This window comes from Varroa destructor, unplaced genomic scaffold (assembly GCF_002443255.2).
Source record: "Varroa destructor unplaced genomic scaffold, Vdes_3.0 BEIS01000005.1, whole genome shotgun sequence".
Lineage (NCBI taxonomy): Eukaryota > Metazoa > Arthropoda > Arachnida > Mesostigmata > Varroidae > Varroa > Varroa destructor.
The window spans coordinates 6,437,472-6,458,094 of record NW_019211458.1 but is presented as its reverse complement, the minus strand read 5'-3'; the positions used below and the strand labels follow the sequence as shown (position 1 = coordinate 6,458,094).

Sequence of the window (20,623 nt, the reverse complement as noted above, 5' to 3'; positions counted from 1 at the left end):
GCAAGCTTACTACGAAAATCGATACTACCACCTTATCACCGCCATTTTATCGTCACTGTCGCTATGGCCATACGGAGAGTGTCTGAGGCACGGCTCGGAGGGAACAGGACGCAATAATAAATAGGGACGCTAAGTGGCTGCCAGGTACTAACGTCAGCAGCAACAGCATCACGACGATACGACACGATTCAGTCTGGATGTACACGATGGATTGTCATTATCACTATCAACGTGGTTCGAAATTCTTTAATATACAGCTTTTGATAGTAGTAAATTATTTACAAGTGTTCCCTGTCTACTTAGGATCCCGCTCAGTATTACCCCTCTTCAGCGCATAACTCCGGATGTCAGATGGTGGTCAAAGCTAGGAATGGATATGGATATTGGCTGTCGAGAAGCCAGTTAGTCAAGGTTCAACAATTTCCTAACGTCGGTGCAAATATGATGTGAGTCATTCGTCGCGTGCTCGGGAGAAAGTGTTAAACACGCAGAACACGTCCAACTACTAACCGTTGGTGGAGGACACACTAGCAGGACCGTCTTTTTTGAAGTCAATCTCCTCGTAAGGACGAACCTCGCCGCCCGGACTGCAATTCAAATACAACAGATCCACATCTATATTAATAAGATTTAACAAACTTATTTGCCAAACAGGGGCTTAACCATTCTAATTTTGTGACGAAAGTTAAGAACTGTGAGCGGCGGCGACACAGCATGGACGTCACCTAATTAGCAGAGATACAGTCTCTACGATGTGGTACTTGAGGTAGGCGTATGTGAGAGTCGCTTAGCTAGATTGTGGAAGTACGGTGCGTCCATCAGATGTCTCTCAAACATCAAACATTGTACAACTTTTTGTGTACACGAAGCTTGAGTGCGTATACATTGATTTCAACATTTCGATGAGTTTGTGCAATTTCTTTTACCTGGAAGCGACTGCAAACGAATTCGATTGCTGCTGTTGATTGCCAGTCGATGTTCGAAGTGAAATGGTCTTGTTGTTGGTCTTTTGCGAACTGGGTGTCACCAGGCCTGGGCTGCTACTTTGCTGTAACATTGGCGAAGGCGGCAGTAGGCTTAACTGAGGGGCCTGAGCTATCGGCCCGCTAATCGGGTGGCCCGAATCTCTGGCTAGCTTGTGCATAGTCTCGTTGAGGAACTGGTAGACAACGGCGTTCTCGCCATGAAAGCGGCATTCGCCATCGAAAAGAGTCTGTAGATTCTTTACGAGGAACGGAATACGGGACTCGTATAAACGGGGCAAGTCGTCATGTAGTTCATTATTCAGCTGCTCATAGAGACTTTTCGCATGCTGTAATAGTAACAAGTAAAGCGAAAATGAAGGTATTTTACTTTAATCAATATATAACATTTACTCCGATAGGACTTTACAATCCAAACTTCTAACGTATCATATTTTATCTAGCTTTGCGCATAACAATTACTCGATTACTGCTGCGGACATTCGCGGATAAGACGCGAAACTAAACAAGCGCAAATATAATATTTTAAATGCAAAATGTAAAATTACAGCAGTTCTACTAGCAAACTGCCAAACAACAAATACAGAAGCTGCAAAAATGCTGAATGTGCCCGTTTCATTAGAAATTGTTATAACGCACTTTGTCTATTCAATACACACGAATGTTAGAACATAAAAGTTACTAAAAATATTTTCCTTTTAAAGTTCACCCGAATGTTTGAAAAGTTTGCCGACCATTGGCCTAATACATATTCACCTCACACTTTTACTCCTAAGTTCAGAAGACTTTTTCTCATCATGGAACAGCCAATCGGTGCAAAGGTGCATTTTATCCGTGACAACTGAATGAATCCGTACAACTAACCTCAAGTTCTTCACGAGCTTTGGTCAACTTAACGTCGTCTTTTTTTTTAGCAGAATTTCTGAGCGCTTCAACGTTGTGCCTCGATTTGTCGTAGTCCACGAGCTTACGACCTCGTTTGCCGATTTTATTTCGCATATCATGAAATTGCGCAATATAGTTGTTGATAGGGTTAAGAACGTCATTCATCTTACGAAAATAATCATCCCAGAGAAGATCCAGCGCCTGAAAAACACGTGGTAACATTTTTATTGGTGTATATATATGCGATCATTAAGGTTAATTAAGATATGTATGAACAAAGGCATTTGTCGTAGTTCCGATTATTCTTTCCGCACTAATGTATCGTTAGGACGTATTGGTGAAGATCATGTTTACGTATAAAATTCAGAGAGCAGTTTCTTGCCCTGTGTTCCTTTCTGCCTTTCTTAACTATTTTCTGTAGCCGCCGCATTTCGAATACAAAATACTAAAAAAACGTTATGCTAACTATACAAATACTCTAATCTGTAACTTAGCGTTAGTGTACATAAGGTCCGTGCAAATAGAGCTGAGTTGAGTTGAACTAGCGGTCACTGAAGAATGCCTATAGAAACATCCGACGACCCAACGATTATTCAGTCATTAATTCAATTTTGATATAAATCGTAGTATGTGTTAATAAATATTACATTAATGTGTCCGTTCGCAGCAGATCTACCCATAGGCAGTGTACAAGTATCATACGCACTGACAGCTTATACAGTGACTCTTGTCGCTTTTTCAATAGGAGATAAACGTCCTCAATGAGCGCAATATCGGGTACAATATGCGTACAAACGACTAGGGTAGAAAGTGTTCTGTTTTATGTTTTGTTACTGGCAGTTTTTCGGCACTTGTCGCCACCGTTGTTGCTCAAACCTTGCCGCTTGCAATTGAGCAATGGCGGCGTCACCGCTGCCGTCTCCAGCCGCTGTAATAGCCGTAGTTTATGGTGGTCGTATGTCCCAGTGAACTCTGACCCGAACTATGATCTAGCTGCTACCCCTGTCGCGAGGTTTTGCTTTTTCTCTAGGCACTGCGTGAGATCCGCACAACTGCAGCGTGAATTGGAGTCAATCGGCGTTATTATATTATAATGACAGATATATGGAATGACGCGGCAAGTGACGACGCGACGAGAACTGACTGAGCCGATAGACAGCAGCAGTAGCAGCTCTCTGTCCCCTCCGGCCTTTTTGCATTTATTTCCGACATCCGTTTGGGGCTTTCCGAAACCGTCCGCGCTGGGTCTCCTGACGCCAAAACAAACCCTAGCCACATAATTTTTCTAAAAAAAAACTATTATGAATGGAACGAAGTACAAATTCTAACAGACGGTGGAAACAAATGGTTTGTGAACCAGATAAATTCACACAAATAACAATGAAGAAGAAAACGTACATTCCAACCCTTGCAAGACCTTTATTTTTAAAGGAACATCTAGAAAGCTATTATTAGACTTCGAATGTCTACCTTTATGCATTTTCTGGTCTTCATTCGCATTTTGTAATTATCCGTCTCGGTGTCACTTGTTTAGTACGGCCTAAATAATAATAATTTCAAGGAATGTAATAAAATGTACGAAATGCCTTTCTTCACTCATAGCCAATAAGCAAAAAGTAGCTTTAGTGATGTTGGATGTTTATGCCATAGTGAAATGCGCTATCTTCAAGCTCATACTGCTGATCAGTGCAATACTGAGATTCCACTGTAACCAAAAGTAGTTTATTCATTATTATAGAACGTATGCTTCTGTCTGTTAATACGAACCCAGTTTGTGTATGAGAGTCCCAAAGCTCTTAAGGATTTTAGTGGCTGAAGTCTAGTACTATTAAGCTATCTCTAAAAGAGGGCATGCATTTGATGATAGCTGAACGCCCAGTACTTGGTAAACGCTTTTGCCTTATTGACACAAATTAAAAACAATAATAAGAGCTGGAAAATGCTGGATTTGAGCATCTTGGAATTCAATGAAGAATCACCAACAATATGGAGAAATGATGAGTCGCTAAATTTTAATGTTTAAATAGATGCTATTATCATTTAGTACGAGTGAACGTCATCGTGAACGCAGCCAGAAATTGTTTGCTGTGTATGTCCATGCTTGTAAGATTATTTAACCTTAAGGACTATGAACAAATGCAACACGCGTATGTTGCATAACATTCGCTATGCAATAAACACCTAAGGAGTGGTCGTCGCTACCGCTCTTACGTGACGGCATAGCTCAAAGTGGGACGATAGTGGGTTTACAAAAAGAGAAGGGTCCCTCAGTTCTTTCAATTCTAGATTTCTGTGTATAGTAGAAAAGCAGTTTCAGGTAATATATATTGAAAGATTATTAATAGCTGACATTTACTATTAATTGAGATTTCTGGCTAGGTGCATGTTGTCGCGTAAATAGGCGACAGGTCCTAACCACTAATTAAGGAATATACGCGCCCATTCTGACATCATTTACTATTTACTTTTCTATGGCCTAGCAAACAATTTACAAATGTAATGACGAACGCATTTATCGACGAGTCGCATCAAGTAACAGGAATATGTATAGTTCGTTTGGTTATAAGATTGTAGTCAGTTGTATACGTAGCGGGCGTATCGTAAATCGTACCCGCAACAGGTCGAGATTACTGGAACTGGCAATTATTAAAAGAGAAAAAAAGTAGACGAGGAAGTAACAGATATCACTAAAATACCTCAGATATCATTTACAATAATATAGCGCATACATACACATATATTAAGTGCGATCGTGTTAATATAAGACTGCCGCCTTCGGACGGCTGTAGCGACACTGAATTTTAGGACAAGGCAAACAAGAGTTTAGTAACGATTGAGATTAGTTTTGTACACGTAATACGAGATAGATACTACTTGTATTTTGTTTATAAACAGAAAAACATATCATTTCCACTTAGCTGCTCTAAATATATGTATATTAAAACACATCACAATAGGAAACAACAAAGGACCAAGTTGAAACTACAAAGAAATAGAGTCGACGAATACGAGCAAAGGGCTAATCAGGTTGCTCCTAGTGCTTGAGGGATCATGTTTAGCTCACAACCTTATGCTGGAGGGGTTCCTGCTAACTCTGATAGTAGTAGGGAGACTGCTGCACTCTACGGCCTGAATTCTACTTGGAGAACGAAGGTATCGTTTGTGCGCGCAGCTCTCGTGTCATATATCAAGTATGTAAGGGCTGATCTTGTGGATTTTCTTGTCTAATTGGAACGAGGACTACTTAAGGTAGAAGCGATTAGGAGCTTTGTTGCGGACGCTGCCTCTATGATGTATGAGCGGGGGCAAGCGTGCCGAATCATAAGGTGCAACATGTTGCCGTATTAGTCGCAGATTCATAGCAGTATACTCTCAATGAGCGGAAATATTACGGCATCAGCCCGTGAAGATCTTTTGAAGAAATTTTAATAATAATCATGCGATATTGATAGGTGTAATTCGTGAAATTTTGAGCCTACAGAAGGCTAGAAGTCCCAAAAGTGTGGAGGCTTGAATAGTCAAAAAAAAAACCCAAAAGGCCCAACAAATTTCGAAAAGGCTAGACGTGGCGTTTGATATCTTTCTGTCCAGAATTATCAACAATTTCTATTTCAACAACAGCCATGTTGCTAAATTTTCGAGACCTTTAATTCTAAACCCTATGACGATTTTCTGGCTATCCTCATAAAAATCATTGTCGTATAATATGCAGGCCGCATAAAAAATGACAATTATCTCGTTAATGTTTCGTTTCGTCCAGTGTGAAAAGATCGCGTACTTGTTGATAGACAGCGTTTTTCGCAATGATAATTATTGTTATAGAAAAAAAAGTGTTTTTCAAGTACCAAAAACAACGGGTAAACGCATGCTCGTTACGACAAAATTTGTCTTCTTTAATGTAAGGGCATGTGCTGTACCATATTAGATTTTCGACTAGCGCCTGATGCAGATTAATTGGATGATAGAGAAAAGTATTATCTGTGGATCCAGCTTCGTGGAGCAGAACGATATGAGCTTCGTTGAATTTTTTTGAATATGTGGTATATGCGATGATGGCATTGATGACATACATCAGCGAAACCGCAATTGAAAACTCACATCAATACCGTATTCTTGACTATTTTTAGTACCAGATCTAAATACAAACAGGTTTCAACACGCGAAGCTGTGTCAGTACATTAACATTTGACAGAATATAAGTGGTTACGAGTCGAAATTATACAAATCCTCCTATCGGTTTCGAAATCTTGAGGAATAGTTGCTGTCCTTTAAGAACTCCACGGAGTTCTTTCGGTGCGCAAATCGAAGAATAAATGGCATTGCGATCTCTAAAGTTATAATTTTCTAATCACCGATGACCTAGCTAAACATTCAGAGACTTCCTTGAGTTCTTCGTGGCACCCGAAGGGTGAAACGTTTCTCATTTCTAACTAACTCTTTAAAGATTCATCAGTCGCACCAGGTCACAAGAAGGGCGTTAAGTCCTCCGTGGATAACTATTGCATGGTCGCTCAAGAGGCCATAGCCTGCTCAGTTTGATAAAAAGTTATAGCCGGGCACATTATATGTCACTTAGCATAGGGGCAATTTTTTTTTTTTACTTTGATTAATACTGGTTCGCGAAGAACCAATTCTCTACACCAGAATTGGTTGTTACAATAATCCAGAACTGGGCATTGATTTAAAGTCGGCGAGTGAGGTTCGTTTATAATTGTTTCAAAGCTTTTGACCGAATTAGCTATGACTTGATTAATTGTTAAGCTCATTAAACCAAAAGTAAATACTCGCCCCATCAACTGGTTGGGAAGCTATAATACCTTAACTGAACTTTTTATGTTAAAGCTAACGACATTTTTGGTTCTAGAAAAACGTGCCTTTCGAGTTTAACCCTATCTGGGTTCTTCCCGTAGTCCTGTTTTATTTAATATATTTATTCTCAATATAAAACATATTCTTCTAGACAGGGTTCAACACAGAGTATGTGTCCATGCCTTGAAATTATATTATGCCTTTAATGGGGACGTCGATTGCTCGTTACTTCATCTGGTGATCGATGATGCCGCGTCAGCGTGGTGTTGCACCAATGATGTGATCGCCTCTACTTATAAATGTATAGCTCTTGACTAGACTAACTCATTAATACCGTGAGTCTTGTTTTTACGCGCTTTGTAATCAAGAACTCCCATTATTTATACTAGTTTTAATAAAGGTCTCGTTGTTCCGCCTCTTGAGGTAAAGTTTGGCGACTTCGGGTGAGGAAGCGCATTGATGCTATTGAACAGGCACAGAATTAGTCCGCTCGTAAAGCTGCCTTCAGATTCGACGTAAATAGGACTAACCTATCTGTTCAGCTTATACCTAAGTTGCATTCTAAGACCTTAACATGTTTAATAGGTTAGAACGGTTCGGTAATATATGGTGCTTCGTCAACATCCAAGATAACACATTTTGCAGTGAAGAAACGATAGCAGAGCTAGAAGTGGCTTAAACTGGAAAGTCGTTCGTCAACTTCCCCAGAGATAAATCGAAATATATTTTATTTATACGATAATTTTACATTGTACTATTATTGTTTATAATTAGTTCATACTGTAAATGTAATAATAATATATCTCTTTTGACGCAATAAAGATGAATTTGATTTGACGTGAGAGCGCGCCAATGCTGATCGCAAGTTTCTTGGCTTTACGTACCGGGCGGCTAAACCAAAGTTCTTAAGAGAGACGTGCGTGGTGTATCTAGTGGGCTTAAAATTTGGTTTTAGGCAAACCTTCGTTGAAGATAAAGCTCCATATTTTTGTGGCTAAACCTATTCTTCGACGTATAAAACAGATCCATTCTTCTTAGGGGTGCAGGCAACAAAAGTGCATTATGCGGCGATATGGCCGCTAACGTCAAAGTTTAAGGCACTGCTACTATTATGACCGGTGGCGCGAAGAGGCAAAGGTCCCTCTACTAGACCGCCGAAACATTTTTCGCATGATATGTGTTCGAAAAGACGAAAATTGCCTCCCAGGTGACTGTGTACGTTAAAATCTGCGATAGAAAGTGGACGTTACATCGAAACAGAAGTAAGCCAAACTTGAAGATACACGGAACGATCGGACGGGTAGGGAGGCCGGTAAATCGTGAACACAAATAGTGATTTTGTGCTTTCGTATTTGGACTTCAGCAGTTGTCAGGGAGTTTTGTTTTTTTTACAGATTTTTTTTTTTACAAGGAATGATTTGCACACTATTAAAGTCGCTACGACGATCGTGGCATATTGAAAGAGCAGATGAAGTACACAATCTTTGTTGTACATAGCTATCTGTGTCTCAAAATATGGCTATTTAGTATCTCATCACTAGGTTATAGATAATCTAATTGCTTAATAGTTAGATCTGATGCTTCGTACACCAAGACAAACGATGTTACTTTAGGCTCCCTGAGAAACCATCATTTCTTACGAGTAAATTTGTTATAGTATCGCCATCATATGACAGAGAGAAGAAAGAGAGTTCCAGGAAAAAAAAGCCGGCTGTTTTGTGTAAAAAAATGTAACTTGACTTGAATTATTTTTTAATCGCTTAATTGTTTACAAATGACCCCTCTGTCAGTTTATGGAAACACTTAAACCTATTTAGGATATGGCCGACCTGAGGTCCGACTTACCTGTGCTTTGATAGGAATATGTTCGTGACCCACCCACTCCTGTTCGTAGATTTCGCTCAGGGTGTCCATAAGACTTTTCGATGCCATCTGCATGCCTAAAGACCGACCACCAAATTAAGACCATAAAATCAACAACATAGCACTTTATCTTTCTTTGGCAGTCGACAACATAATACAGACTGAACCTATATTATAGTCTCAGAGAACGAAAGCATTCGCCATAGTTTACTAAAGAATATGTCGTATCTTGTTATAGGAACGCTAGCCACTACTAGCCTACCTGTTACTTCGCATCGCGATCTAATAATTACTCTGTACAAACTGCGAAGGGTACTGAGAAAAACCCCAAACGAAGACTAAGTAACAAATATGCACACCGCATAAGAATAAACTGTGAAATTAAAGAAAATCTGCCTGACAAAAAAGACATTCAGTATACCTTTATTACAACCTAGATATTAATTAAATATTGCTTCGTTAACCTGCGCAATCTGTTATTGACACCCCTAACTTTCGTTGTTTACAACAGCCAACGTAATTCCGATTGTGGCAGCGTAACAATTAGTATTCAACCAACTGGAAAAACACTTTAATTTTTTTAAGGAAATACTTAGAAGGAGGACCACAAAAACATAGGCCCTACATCGTTACATTCGCTTACTAAGATAATTTCAGTTAAACGCAAGAACAGAAATGAATGTAATACGTATAGTAGCTAAATTGCTAAGTACATAAAAAAGCATACGGATCGGGTTAACTTCTGAGCAACATCTGAAATGAAACGAGGCCTGGTTCAATTTGTCTGAGTAGAATCAGAGATGGCGGTGATGATCTGAGGAATCGGTAAACGGATCAGTTATTATCAATAAATCCTACTTACTTTTAATGCAGAGAAGATAGTTCTTGAATTCTTTCTGCAGTTTAGTTACAGCCAACTGTTGCCGTGAGAAGTTCTGAAGGTAAACTTCAAACACCTCATCTTTTGTTTTATCTGCGCGGCCCAAGTTCTGAAGTATCTGCAAAAGAAATCCAGCCAAAACATGGCATTATGCGTTTGGGATTTCTGACACGAATTTTAAATTATACACATATATACTTCAGTATTTTACAAAAATCGCGTCTCCTCGTTCAGATGTAGTTACTGTGATGATATGCAATAAAGGGCAAATTAGCCTCTGGCGAACGAGCCAGCCGTTCGTTTATCTTTAAACTTCAGTTCAGCCTTTCCGAGTAATGCCAAGTCAAGCACATCGAGTTAATACTATTACAGCTAGTTCGGACTGCCAAGTAGGAACTCGTCATTAGGACCAAACGCGAAAATTCCGCAAGACTTTTTGAGCTTCAACCCGAAACAGTTGTATGGAAAAAATCCATTCACTCGAAAGATCGAAGCTGCATGAAATCGTCATCCTAGAGAAAGAAGAGCCAAAGTATACCTTGTGCTTTTCGTGACTTTGTTCGCCTTCACAAAGGATACAGAGGTAAGATTAGATCAACAACCAATGAGCTGAAGAGTTTGAAGAATTGAAAGGAATAGAAAACACACAAATAGACTCCCCCTTGAACGAGCGTGATTCATGACAACGCTGTCGTGACTGAATTACCAGTGAATACACGTTTACTCGTTCACTACTGACTATTTCTACATATAGTACTACGGCCAATACGACTCTATACATTATGAGACGAGTATTTCATCCGCCATTATTCCAGGCCCTTGATGAGAAAATGGCAAACACTTTAGCATAGTATTCGTAACATTCAATTGATATTCGATTTTATCTGCTTGCTTGCTTGCTTACGTACTTACTTAGACATTTAGAAAGAAGCGACATTTCTATGCAATAACGGAAGCATAATATATTTACTTAAGCATTTATTATAGTCGATGTGTCTGATACGCATTGAATTGTTAGTTTGGGTCGAATTTTACCAGTTCAATAGAAACGGCTATACTCCAGTATACGTGACAATATTTGCTTTGTTTTATGTTGTTTACATTATTCTAACGGGCCCAGATGCAATTTGTTAATTGTAGAGATGCGTCAGATTTGCTTAAAAAGTTTTAACTTATCTAACAAAGAATGTAGTTACACCAATAGAAGAACTGCGTATCCGTGCAGATCTATTGTTTACATTAACAACTTTAGTCTAATTCGTTACAGCATATCCATTGGCCATACCCCTCTTCGAGAACCCTTCCTTATATCTCTCTAGCAGTTCCGCATATAGAAATATAAGCCATCGACGGTCACATGAGTTATTAGTTGAAAGTAAGCGATATATGTAGGAGCCAAAATGTATAAAATAAACATCGAAGTAGAGTGAGTAATAGGTAAATGTCCTTCAATAATCACTGCTGACCTCATTCAATAGTCGGTATAAGCTCAAACGAATAGGACAACAAGAATCCATATAGCTAGTAATAACTAATACTGTAATACGCTCATTATGATCATTCGCACCTTGAGAAATATGCGAAGCATAGAAATACTTCAAAAATCACATGATGGATCCTAAGCCTCTTGAAACTTCGTCAGTTAATAGATAGAATCAATAATAACAAATTATTTCATTGGATGGAGCATCCTAGATATGTAAAAGTCGAAATCGGTCCTATAGAGTCCTCAGATCCGGTGCCACTGATAATTTTCTTGCGGGAATACTTTAAAGATAAAGTCTACGCTAAAAAATCAAAAATTAGTGAAAAAATGAAAGGCCCTAATTTAGTTGTTAAATGGATAGCCCATCGTCATCAGCGGTGTGTTGAATAAAAAGGTCATGATCTTGAGCATCTGCTACAAGAGAAAAGTTTATGTAGATTTAAATATTAATTATATGAAAATAAAAACTAAAGTTACAATCATCCAAACTGTGTACATATATATATTTGGCAACTGTGCTTGTTAACGTTGTCAATATAACACGAACATTTCTAATAGAGCTTTCTATCGAACGTATGTGCAGGCCAGCACAGATCGTCTGCAGAAACGCCCCTCTTCATAGAGGATGATATAGAAAGAGCCCAGAACCTTTTCCAGTGAACTGCCATCTCGTCACTATAGTATCACTGCTGCTGTTGTTGACTAAAAACTAAGAAAGCCAGTAAACGTATGGAGTAGACTAGTCAAGCAAACGATTATATTCTAGGAGTGGTTCTGGTTGAAGTAAATATATGAACGTATCCAGTCAGACCTTTCTCCAGACTTCTCAGAGACTTTTCTCCAGTCAGACCAAGCCCTATCATTAGGTTACTTCTGCTATAAGCGACGCCTGTGGTATCACTACCGGGCAGTAGCAGGGTCGACAATGCATCTGCAATCAGCGTTAGCAAACGAAGGTGTCTTGACACCGCCAAAAAGTTGCTTCACATCGAATGCATGGCTACGCTGTATACAATAGCACCGCAGGTAGATAATACCACGCTATGGGTATTTTCATAGTACGCATTCCGCTCTAAGCGTTTTTCAAATTAAAAAAACTCCGCAATCGATAAAATTTTCGCGGATGTGTGTTTCACGTTTTTAGTATAAAAGTTAATCCGTAAAGCCGACAAACAACTTTAGTTTTTGCGTTTCTAACAACCGCTAACCATATGCAGATATATAGGATACACAAGAAGTTTCCGGGTAGTTTCGTTACTCGCGATAGGAGAAACAAAAGCATGTTTATGTACGTGTGTTTATTCTGCTGTGTTAATTTAGCCCAACAAGTTAAATTTACATTATACACGGAAAACCATTTCAGCTAAACGTTCTTCCAAGGACCCCTTGAATTACTGGATCCTTTTTGCTGCGTAGTTTCACTAATCACCTCGAAAAAAAAGCCACGTCTTAGGTCGTGAATTGTTTCCCGCGTTGTCTTATACATTCGACACTTCAGGTAACCCTACGGGAAAAAAACCAAGAGAATTTAAATCATAGCGTTTAAGCGGCTATCTGCTAAGGCGGGCCGCCGGGCATCGAAATTAGCCATCTTGGAAACATGAGTTCAAGTAAACTGATCGTTGTCCGCACACGTTTACAAGTCGTTGTACAAGACGTTGTTTGCACCCGATGTCCTAATTTTAAGCCACAAAAAGGTTTGCAGCGTGTCGCGATAGAGCTGATTATAGATGATTATAGATCGTTCTATCGTCATTTTTAAAACAGGAAAGGCCCATCGACATCTTCATTCCACAAGCCACAGTGCCCTTCATGAACGCAGTTGTTATTCGACATTCGCTTCCGAATTCTCTTAGGCTTAATTGCAACAACTTTATCTATTGACACAGCCGTCCAATTCATCAGGGTGATAAAGCAAGGAGCTTCGCACGTTCATTGGGTTTCAACATGAGATCAGCGACGGTTGACTAAACTCTGTGCTGTAGGAATAAAGATGTAACTCTCACTTCGGGCCGAGCTGCCACGCAAAGTACAGGCCGACTAGGAGCACGAAGTCGTATTGAGGTCACTGAATCAGCGCCTACATTGCTCACTACGGCAGTCATATTGTAACCTGTTCGTTCGGTCCATGCTCGCCATAGAAGTAGTCTCTCTGCGAATGAGAAATTCGTTGATTTTCAGCTATCTCCAGGGAAAAATGTCGTCCGTACTCTGTGCCACCGCAGTGGAAACTTCTACAAAAAAAAAAAAAAAGCAGTTGTTTCAAACTGTAGCGTTCCGTTGTTACACAGCATACGTACTGCTGCCTTTAGAAAGAAAAGGAGAAGGAAGGGAGAAATCGGCGGGCAAACTCTTACGTTAAGAATACGAGCTCCTTACCGTAAGATTAACATTGTCCAAGCACAAAAACAAGAAGTCCGAGCGTGGCCGCTGTCCACTTAGTGGAGCACGATGCAAAACGCGGTCGATAAAAGACGACACATTTAAGGGATGATTGAGAGACTGAATTCACTCGATGCGGTAAAGTATTTTGGTGTCATTTATCTATTATAATAAGATGTTAAAAAAGGCAACGGGATATAATCGAAGGCTTGGCTTGTTTGGATACGTCTAGCACATGACCACTTTCTAGCATGATGAAATCAGGATATGATAATAATAACATAAAATTTGCAGAGTCGGAGATAGAAGGCGCAACCTCGAATAAATTGGTTAGACATCTATGCTTATGGAACAGGTTGTCAGTCCATTCGCAATGATTCTACTAGAGACTTTTTTTCTCTATTAAAATAGCTTGGAAAACTTTGACCTACATTTTGATTATTGCAAGACGGCAATTTTAAGCTGAGATTCTAGATACTTTGGATAGGTCTGTCATGCTAATGTAATGCATATGTTCCAATTTGATGCGGGTCAGTTGTTGGGAGTCTAGAGGGTTTCGTGGGTCGACGCAAGGATCGTTTCTAAATTCCAACATATTCGTATGCCCTAAAATGTTACTTCGTCCCATAGTGGCCACCATAAAAACAAAATATATTAGGCTCTAATCTCTTATGAAAAAGCGAAGCAGTAAACAAAGGAAACTTTATACCCCGTGTGATTTCGCGGTTTCTTATTCTTTGCGAATCAGTATAAACATGTATTAAACAATAATTAAGCCAGTAATTTATCACATATCTATCCACAAAACGTCCTATGCTACTAAGATATAAAATTATAAACACGATATGTTTATCGAAAAGCGTAGCGGGAGTTGATTCGAGCAGATTGTTATGCGGCTTTTGCTTTTTTTCTACATGTTTTCACTGTTACATAAAGGCCACAATTAAGGACCAATTGTAACTTCCGTTATGACGTATCTTGTTATAATGAGACGTTCCAATAATTGAAGATAAATATTTTTGATTTTTCGTTAATGAAACGAGCCTTGTGTTCTTGACGTGTACGATAAACATACGATTGTTGTGCGATTAGGTAATTTACATCTTCTCGTTATCGGCAGAATGGATATGGCTGACAATCTACCTATTACCTACACGTTTAGAGAGCGGCCTGCCGAATTGATTGCATGCACGTTAGGGCATATTTGCCACTTTAGTCGGCAACCTTTTTCTTTCTCGTAAATAGGGAGCGTCGGCTGCGTTCAAACGAAGCAGAAAATATATTAATATAGTACTATTAGAGTATAGCTAAATAGAAATGATTATTTCAATATACATGGAATATTTAGTTGAATTTACAGAATCTTGTCGACTTACACGGTTATGATATAACATTTATAGTGCGTACTGTTATTGTTAATTACTAGAAAGTCTAGAAACCGAGATTCGCTATTATCATTACAAACAGCCTATAACTTTTTAAGACTAGAACTTTTTAGTGATGCAAGAAACACAGGGAGCTGAGGCCAATTGAAGCGATAAATCGATTAGCTATCAATCCCAGAAATTGGGCATAGCAATAATTCATCATTTCAGAGCTTACGTCAAGTGTGCCGCTATTATATCTAGTTAGAATGAAACCTTCAATTGATCAAAAAAGTGAGTTAAACGTGGACAGCGTCTAAGTTGTCGCTATTGGTTGTGATTTGATTAATTTAATAGTAAGATTAATTCTCTCCGCTCGAGACAGGGCGGAAAATAGGCTGAGTTGTATTGACTGACCAGACGTCTTTACTAGAAGCTTCCCAACGAATCTCAAGAACAACGCTTTAAAACACGTAAAAATATTAGAAATGGTGTCGATAAATTTAATACAACACAACGAGGAAGTCGCGTGTTGACCCGTTGTCTATCTGTATATTTCGCTCGTATGATATTTGATGAAACGATTCGAAATATTGCTAACGGTACTGGTAGGTCTTATAGCTCTGCTGGCAGACTAATTCGAGCTACAAACTAGTTCCGCCTTTTCCTGTTGAGTATTGGTTGTTTAGTTAATTCTAATTTTTTTATTCCAAACATTTTTAACGAAAATCCCGTTCTAAGAAAAATCCGATAGGCTTTTTGCAGACTAAACTTTAATCACCAGCTGTCTCTAATGGACCTAACTGTGATTCAGTGTTCCTGAAACAAACAACTTTTGAGCACGTAACCTATTTTCGATCGGTGTAACACGCCATGTCTATACACTGTCACAATTTCCAAAGCATAGATTTCGTTAGCAATGATCGCGATCTTCCTGCCCTTGAAAAGCCCTGTGATTGGCCTTCTATTGCATTAACCACCTTTTCATTACGAATATTTGCGCGGCTATGTCGTCTTACGACGTGTATTATTCTTCAAAAGGTGACAATGTTGACGTCTAAGTCCATACGTATAGGTTACTTTTTGCAGGACACTCTGTGACGGTCGCTTTCGTCATGTCCGGCGGTAGGGATTGTTAACCGATATTTTTACGATTCTGCTCCGCTCGGAGTACCCATATCACCACCATGATCCTATCTTCCCTCGATCACTTTCTAAAAAAATAAAGAGCACGTCTATTTTGTACCGAGACAGTCAGGAAGTTGGCTTGGGGTCAATCTTTAAGCTGCTCTGAATTAAGCGAAGTTAGTTCTTGAATCAAGCCCACTATTCTGTTTCTATCTATCGAGGCTAAATTGATGGCTGGAGTCGCTCAACGGCTTTGACTTTTAAGTCGTTAGTCAGTATTTTAGACGTGGCGAGCGTAGTGTTTTCATTAATATTCCGCTTATCACAATATTGCCACACTAAAACTGCTGACCCAATTACCATTGTCATGACTGTCGTTAAAGGGACGAAGGGGATGATAACGAATACGCAATATGGACCATTTTTTTAATATGCAGCGTCTAAATGGGACTGGTTTCGCAGTCTTGCAGCGGTTAAACAGAGCTTTCATTTTAACTACTTGTGCAGCATTAGACATCTACGCGTCGTGCTTTAATTATGCTTTTAATTTCTGACATCAACTAATCCCAAAATAACTACCCCGTCTCCGCAGATCATGCCATTGTTTACTAGGATGTGCAGAACTAATAGCTACATCATTGCGGCTATTATATTGTTGTGCCTAGCTGGTCAACCCCAAACATAGTACACCTAGCAGCTCCGGGAAATGCTCAGTGAATCAAGGTCCCTTTAGCGGCCAGAGATCTAAAGGCACAGTTCCATTGCCAACGTGACGGACGTTGGCCCTACGTCGACAACATTCAAAATATCATACACCTAACTACAGCAAACCCTGTTACAATGTGCATGTGATGATGCAAAATTACACGACGAAGAAGCCTAAACGAACAGACCTCCAATGGCCTCGCATTTGCTGCTGGAAAGTGGCCTTTAATCGGCCTCGAATGAACCGGGACTCAGGACAGAGGCCACGCCGACGCCCACGCGACCACTACTACTGCTGCTGCTGCTATAACTTGACTCCATTCCTTTCGTCGGGTGCGCATTGATTAGTATTATTCTGATTTTTATGCTATTGTCAGAGAGAAACCGTCGAGGCGACTCGTCACACGGCAACAGCACTATTGCAGTTGTGGTTGTCGTTCGGATAGTAACAGCTCGGCCAAGTTCGTCTGCTCAACTGTTTGGCTGATCCGTTTGAGGAACGAGGACACCTGGTGAAATAAATTCAAATTAAGCTTTAACAGAATTTTATTATTTAGTGTATAAATGTATTAATGAATTGCTTGCGTGCGAATCTTACGAACTCGACTTAACCATGCGGAGATGCTTTTATCTGTACTTCATTATTTAGAAGTTCGGTGACCATTTCCATAAGCTTCGGGTGAATATTTGGTTTTACCCAAATATTCTGGGAAACACAAACGTTCAACTCCCATCTTAAATCCAGTGTGAAGATAACGATGTTCGAAATAACCTAATGAAGAGATGATTGGAATCAATTGTTATGCTATACTGCTCTAACGTTGGCGAATATTTGGTGAAAATATTCTCTATATGTTATTTTTAAGCGGAGACGCGCGTTTGGAGAAAGCAAATCACTATAGTAATACACATAAATAAACTATGTATACGCGAGCAGTAGGTACTGTTACCTGTCTTCTTGTTACAGACCTCAAACAGGGCAAAAAGTGTTTCCTCCTTGTTTAAGTTCCAGAGGATATTCAGGCTATGAGCCTTCAATGAGCCCTATTGTAGACCTTTCAAGCAGCTGCTTTCAACCAACGCTGCTCATTGCGATGGGAAGGCCATCAGAGAGAATTGTTGCTACTGTTGCCCCATTGATGAGAAAATCTACGGGTAGCCATTGAATACAGTTTCAATATAATAGAACGCTCGACAATAGGGACAATATTGCTGTCACCTACTCATCTGGGTTGTTTGCTGACTGCGCGCCACCTAGGCGACAAAAATGACAGAATGCAAGACATTCACTCCAGTCTTAGATTGAACATTACAACTATATGTAACGCATCAAAACGGTTAGGCTTGTTTCATGCACTGGTATTTTTCTGATATGCGTCCCTTTCTCCCAATATCAACCTTTTTAGGCTCCACATTCAGCCCAAGTATGCACACATATTGTACATATATAGTAGACTTAACACAAACCCCCTAGCGTCTTCTTTGTTACCCTTGTTAGAATAAACGGTCGTTGATCACCCTCATGTTCAAATCTACGCAGATCTAAAGTCATGCGCCAGGAAATCATCGGCTATTGTTGTTGTTGTTGTATTTATCATTTTTTGCGAAAGAGGCAGATGCATTGAGTGTATCCGTCGGCTTTTTGGGCGTTTAAAATCCTTCGCTAACGTATCCGAAAGGATCATATGATGGGAACACGAACCATTTAAAGTACGACCGCAGATGTACGCTCAGGAAATTATAGTGGTCATGATGACCGGTCTGTGTTGAGAAAAAAGAAACAACAACAGAGGTTTTTTTTTTCTTTTTTTTTTTTTTTTTTTTTGTATAATTTCTTTTTATCGACAAAACTTTACCAATATTGTTTATTTTAAGTCCAGGCGCCTCGTCACTTTGGCAGTGACACAAGTATCAATTATCCCTATTCAAAGGCTCCTCTCATAACACGTAGTTGTACTGCCAGTCATTACCACTTATGTGTCAAACACGCAAGAACAGAAACATGTGTATGTTCTTTGTGGTTATGTCTTTAAACTCACTACTATAAAGGCCAAAATTAAATGAATAAAAGACAGATTTCGTAGTATCTGTGTCATCAGCACGTTAAACGAAATGTTTAGGGCTCACTACAAAGCCGCGCAATAGTTGGACATGGTTTTGCCAGTTGTAGCGCGTACTATAGCCCGATAGGCGTGGCTATATAGCACGAATTCTAATCTAAGGGCTGATCCCGATTCGCTCATCTCTTAAACTGATCAGTGTTCATATTGACCAAGTTCTATTCGTATTAGCTAGATACAGATTGAATGAATCGAAAAAAAAGCTCGACTAGTATCATTACGTCGAGAGAACGTGAGTACACGGTACGTGTGGGTACGGAGAGATGTGCGTCGATATAACGCTTAGCATTAATGACGAGTAAGGCAACAATTGTTGCCGTACGTGCCCACATGCCATGTCTATGTTGAAGTGCATACTTGCTCCGGCTGCTGTTGCCATCACCGCAGGCTCCGAGTATCACAATCATGGGAAATTCTTTCACAAAATCAGATTCCCATCCTCAATTCAAATTGTCGTCATAATCCCAGATCTGTGTCTATCCCTCGTGATTCTACTGCGTAGCTAGCGATCCTCATATTCATCACTGATGACACTGATGAGGCAGCATCTTTGTCTTCTATCACCTCCTCGTTTGTATAGTATATATTGATTGAAGTGTAAGTATTTGTGGTTATATTATTATTACTATTATGACTAGGTTGTGACTGATACGCATTTTATGCTTGAACTAACAGCTCATTGTAGCACTATTTTCTAATTGTTCATTCTGTTCATCTCTACCCAGCCCTGTTACCGCCTTTCGTCCACGTAAAATGAGCTTCCTTCAGAGGCGTCGACGTGTTTGAAAACATTGTCAGTGTTGCTGTTGCTGATACTATTTAGACGACGACCAGACGTCCTTTTCGTGTTCCGCGTGTTCGCCAATTTCATCTAGCGCCCATGTTAGTGGCTATGTGAATCGGCATCGCATATATCTACCTATACTACTAGCAGCCTGCGGAAGTTTGCAGATTTCCTTGATACAAAACGATTCCTTAGAGGGCACGCATTGAGCTTTTTTTGAGTCGCTAGAATTCCTTTTTAGGAAGGTTTTTGCGGACAATGGGCTCGATTGGGCAAATACCTTTTTCTTGCTCCGGGAGGAAAAAGTATTTTTTTCCCGTAGAATGTAGCGTTAATTTTGTTGGTAGGTCATGTATGAGTAACAGTGTTTTTTATTCAGTTTTTCCATTTGAATCACCGCTTAATAAACACCAAGGCGCTTGTCAGCATTGTCCGCACTAAACTACCATTAGTGTTACGTAACTTTGTTGCATATACAAATGCGCTTAACGATATATATATATATATATATTGCATGATAAGCTGTGTTTAGATTATACTGTGTATGAATGAACGTACGCGTATCTGGAAAGCATGCAGACAGACTCGTTCGACGACACAATGCCGACTGAAATTTGACCACAGTAACAGCATTCTCAATCTAAGTTAACTGTCCAGTGCACAACTTGGTGATACCGAGACGCTACGAGGTAAGCAGTTACACACGAGTGTCATCCTATTTTGTATTTGTACTCGTAGGGGAAGCATGCCGATAGCACGAACTCCAGCAACGTCCGAATTACAGACAAAGTAGGTTCTCTTCACTGATACTTACATTATAGCCATTTTCGTCTGTTCGTTGTTGCTTGTTGACAACGATACAGCTTAAAATGGACCAGCCTTAAAACTAGCAAGGTAAAATTGAGATTAAAGTAAATTGGCAGTATTAGACGGTATTAATATTCCTACCCAATGTGTGCTTCCTATTTAGTAGCAAAATTCATGATTAGCTACGAAAAAGAGCTGCTAATCAAAGCCCGCGCAACAGGAACGTGCATCAGGGAAGCTTGCTATAGGGGATGCTGGGGGTGGGGGGTGAAAGGGCTCGAACTGGTTTTTCCTGATGTCCGCTGATAATCACAAACCGCATGTTCGTGCAAAAACGGCCACTGATTTTTTTTATTCCCTGTTGTTGTTGCTGCTGCTGCTGCTGCTTTTGATGCTGTTCGAAGAAACAGTGGCTAAAAGCGCAGTA

The 20,623-nt window shown here is 39.7% G+C and overlaps 1 protein-coding gene across 3 annotated transcripts in view; it reads right to left on the bottom strand.

The window, feature by feature from the left end:
- The window catches only part of Amph (amphiphysin), a 65,593-nt gene that overhangs the window by 4,420 nt on the left and 40,550 nt on the right, over positions 1-20,623 (bottom strand). For 2 of the 3 annotated variants that reach the window (XM_022809437.2, XM_022809438.2), the window contains exons 2-6: positions 9,403-9,538; positions 8,523-8,617; positions 1,848-2,069; positions 927-1,312; positions 511-587 (exon numbers count right to left, since the gene is read on the bottom strand). In XM_022809437.2, coding sequence (XP_022665172.1) covers positions 511-587; positions 927-1,312; positions 1,848-2,069; positions 8,523-8,617; positions 9,403-9,538 — 916 coding nt within the window. The remainder of the gene's footprint in view (positions 1-510; positions 588-926; positions 1,313-1,847; positions 2,070-8,522; positions 8,618-9,402; positions 9,539-20,623) is intronic. The other variant, XM_086991185.1, reaches the window with a different exon arrangement.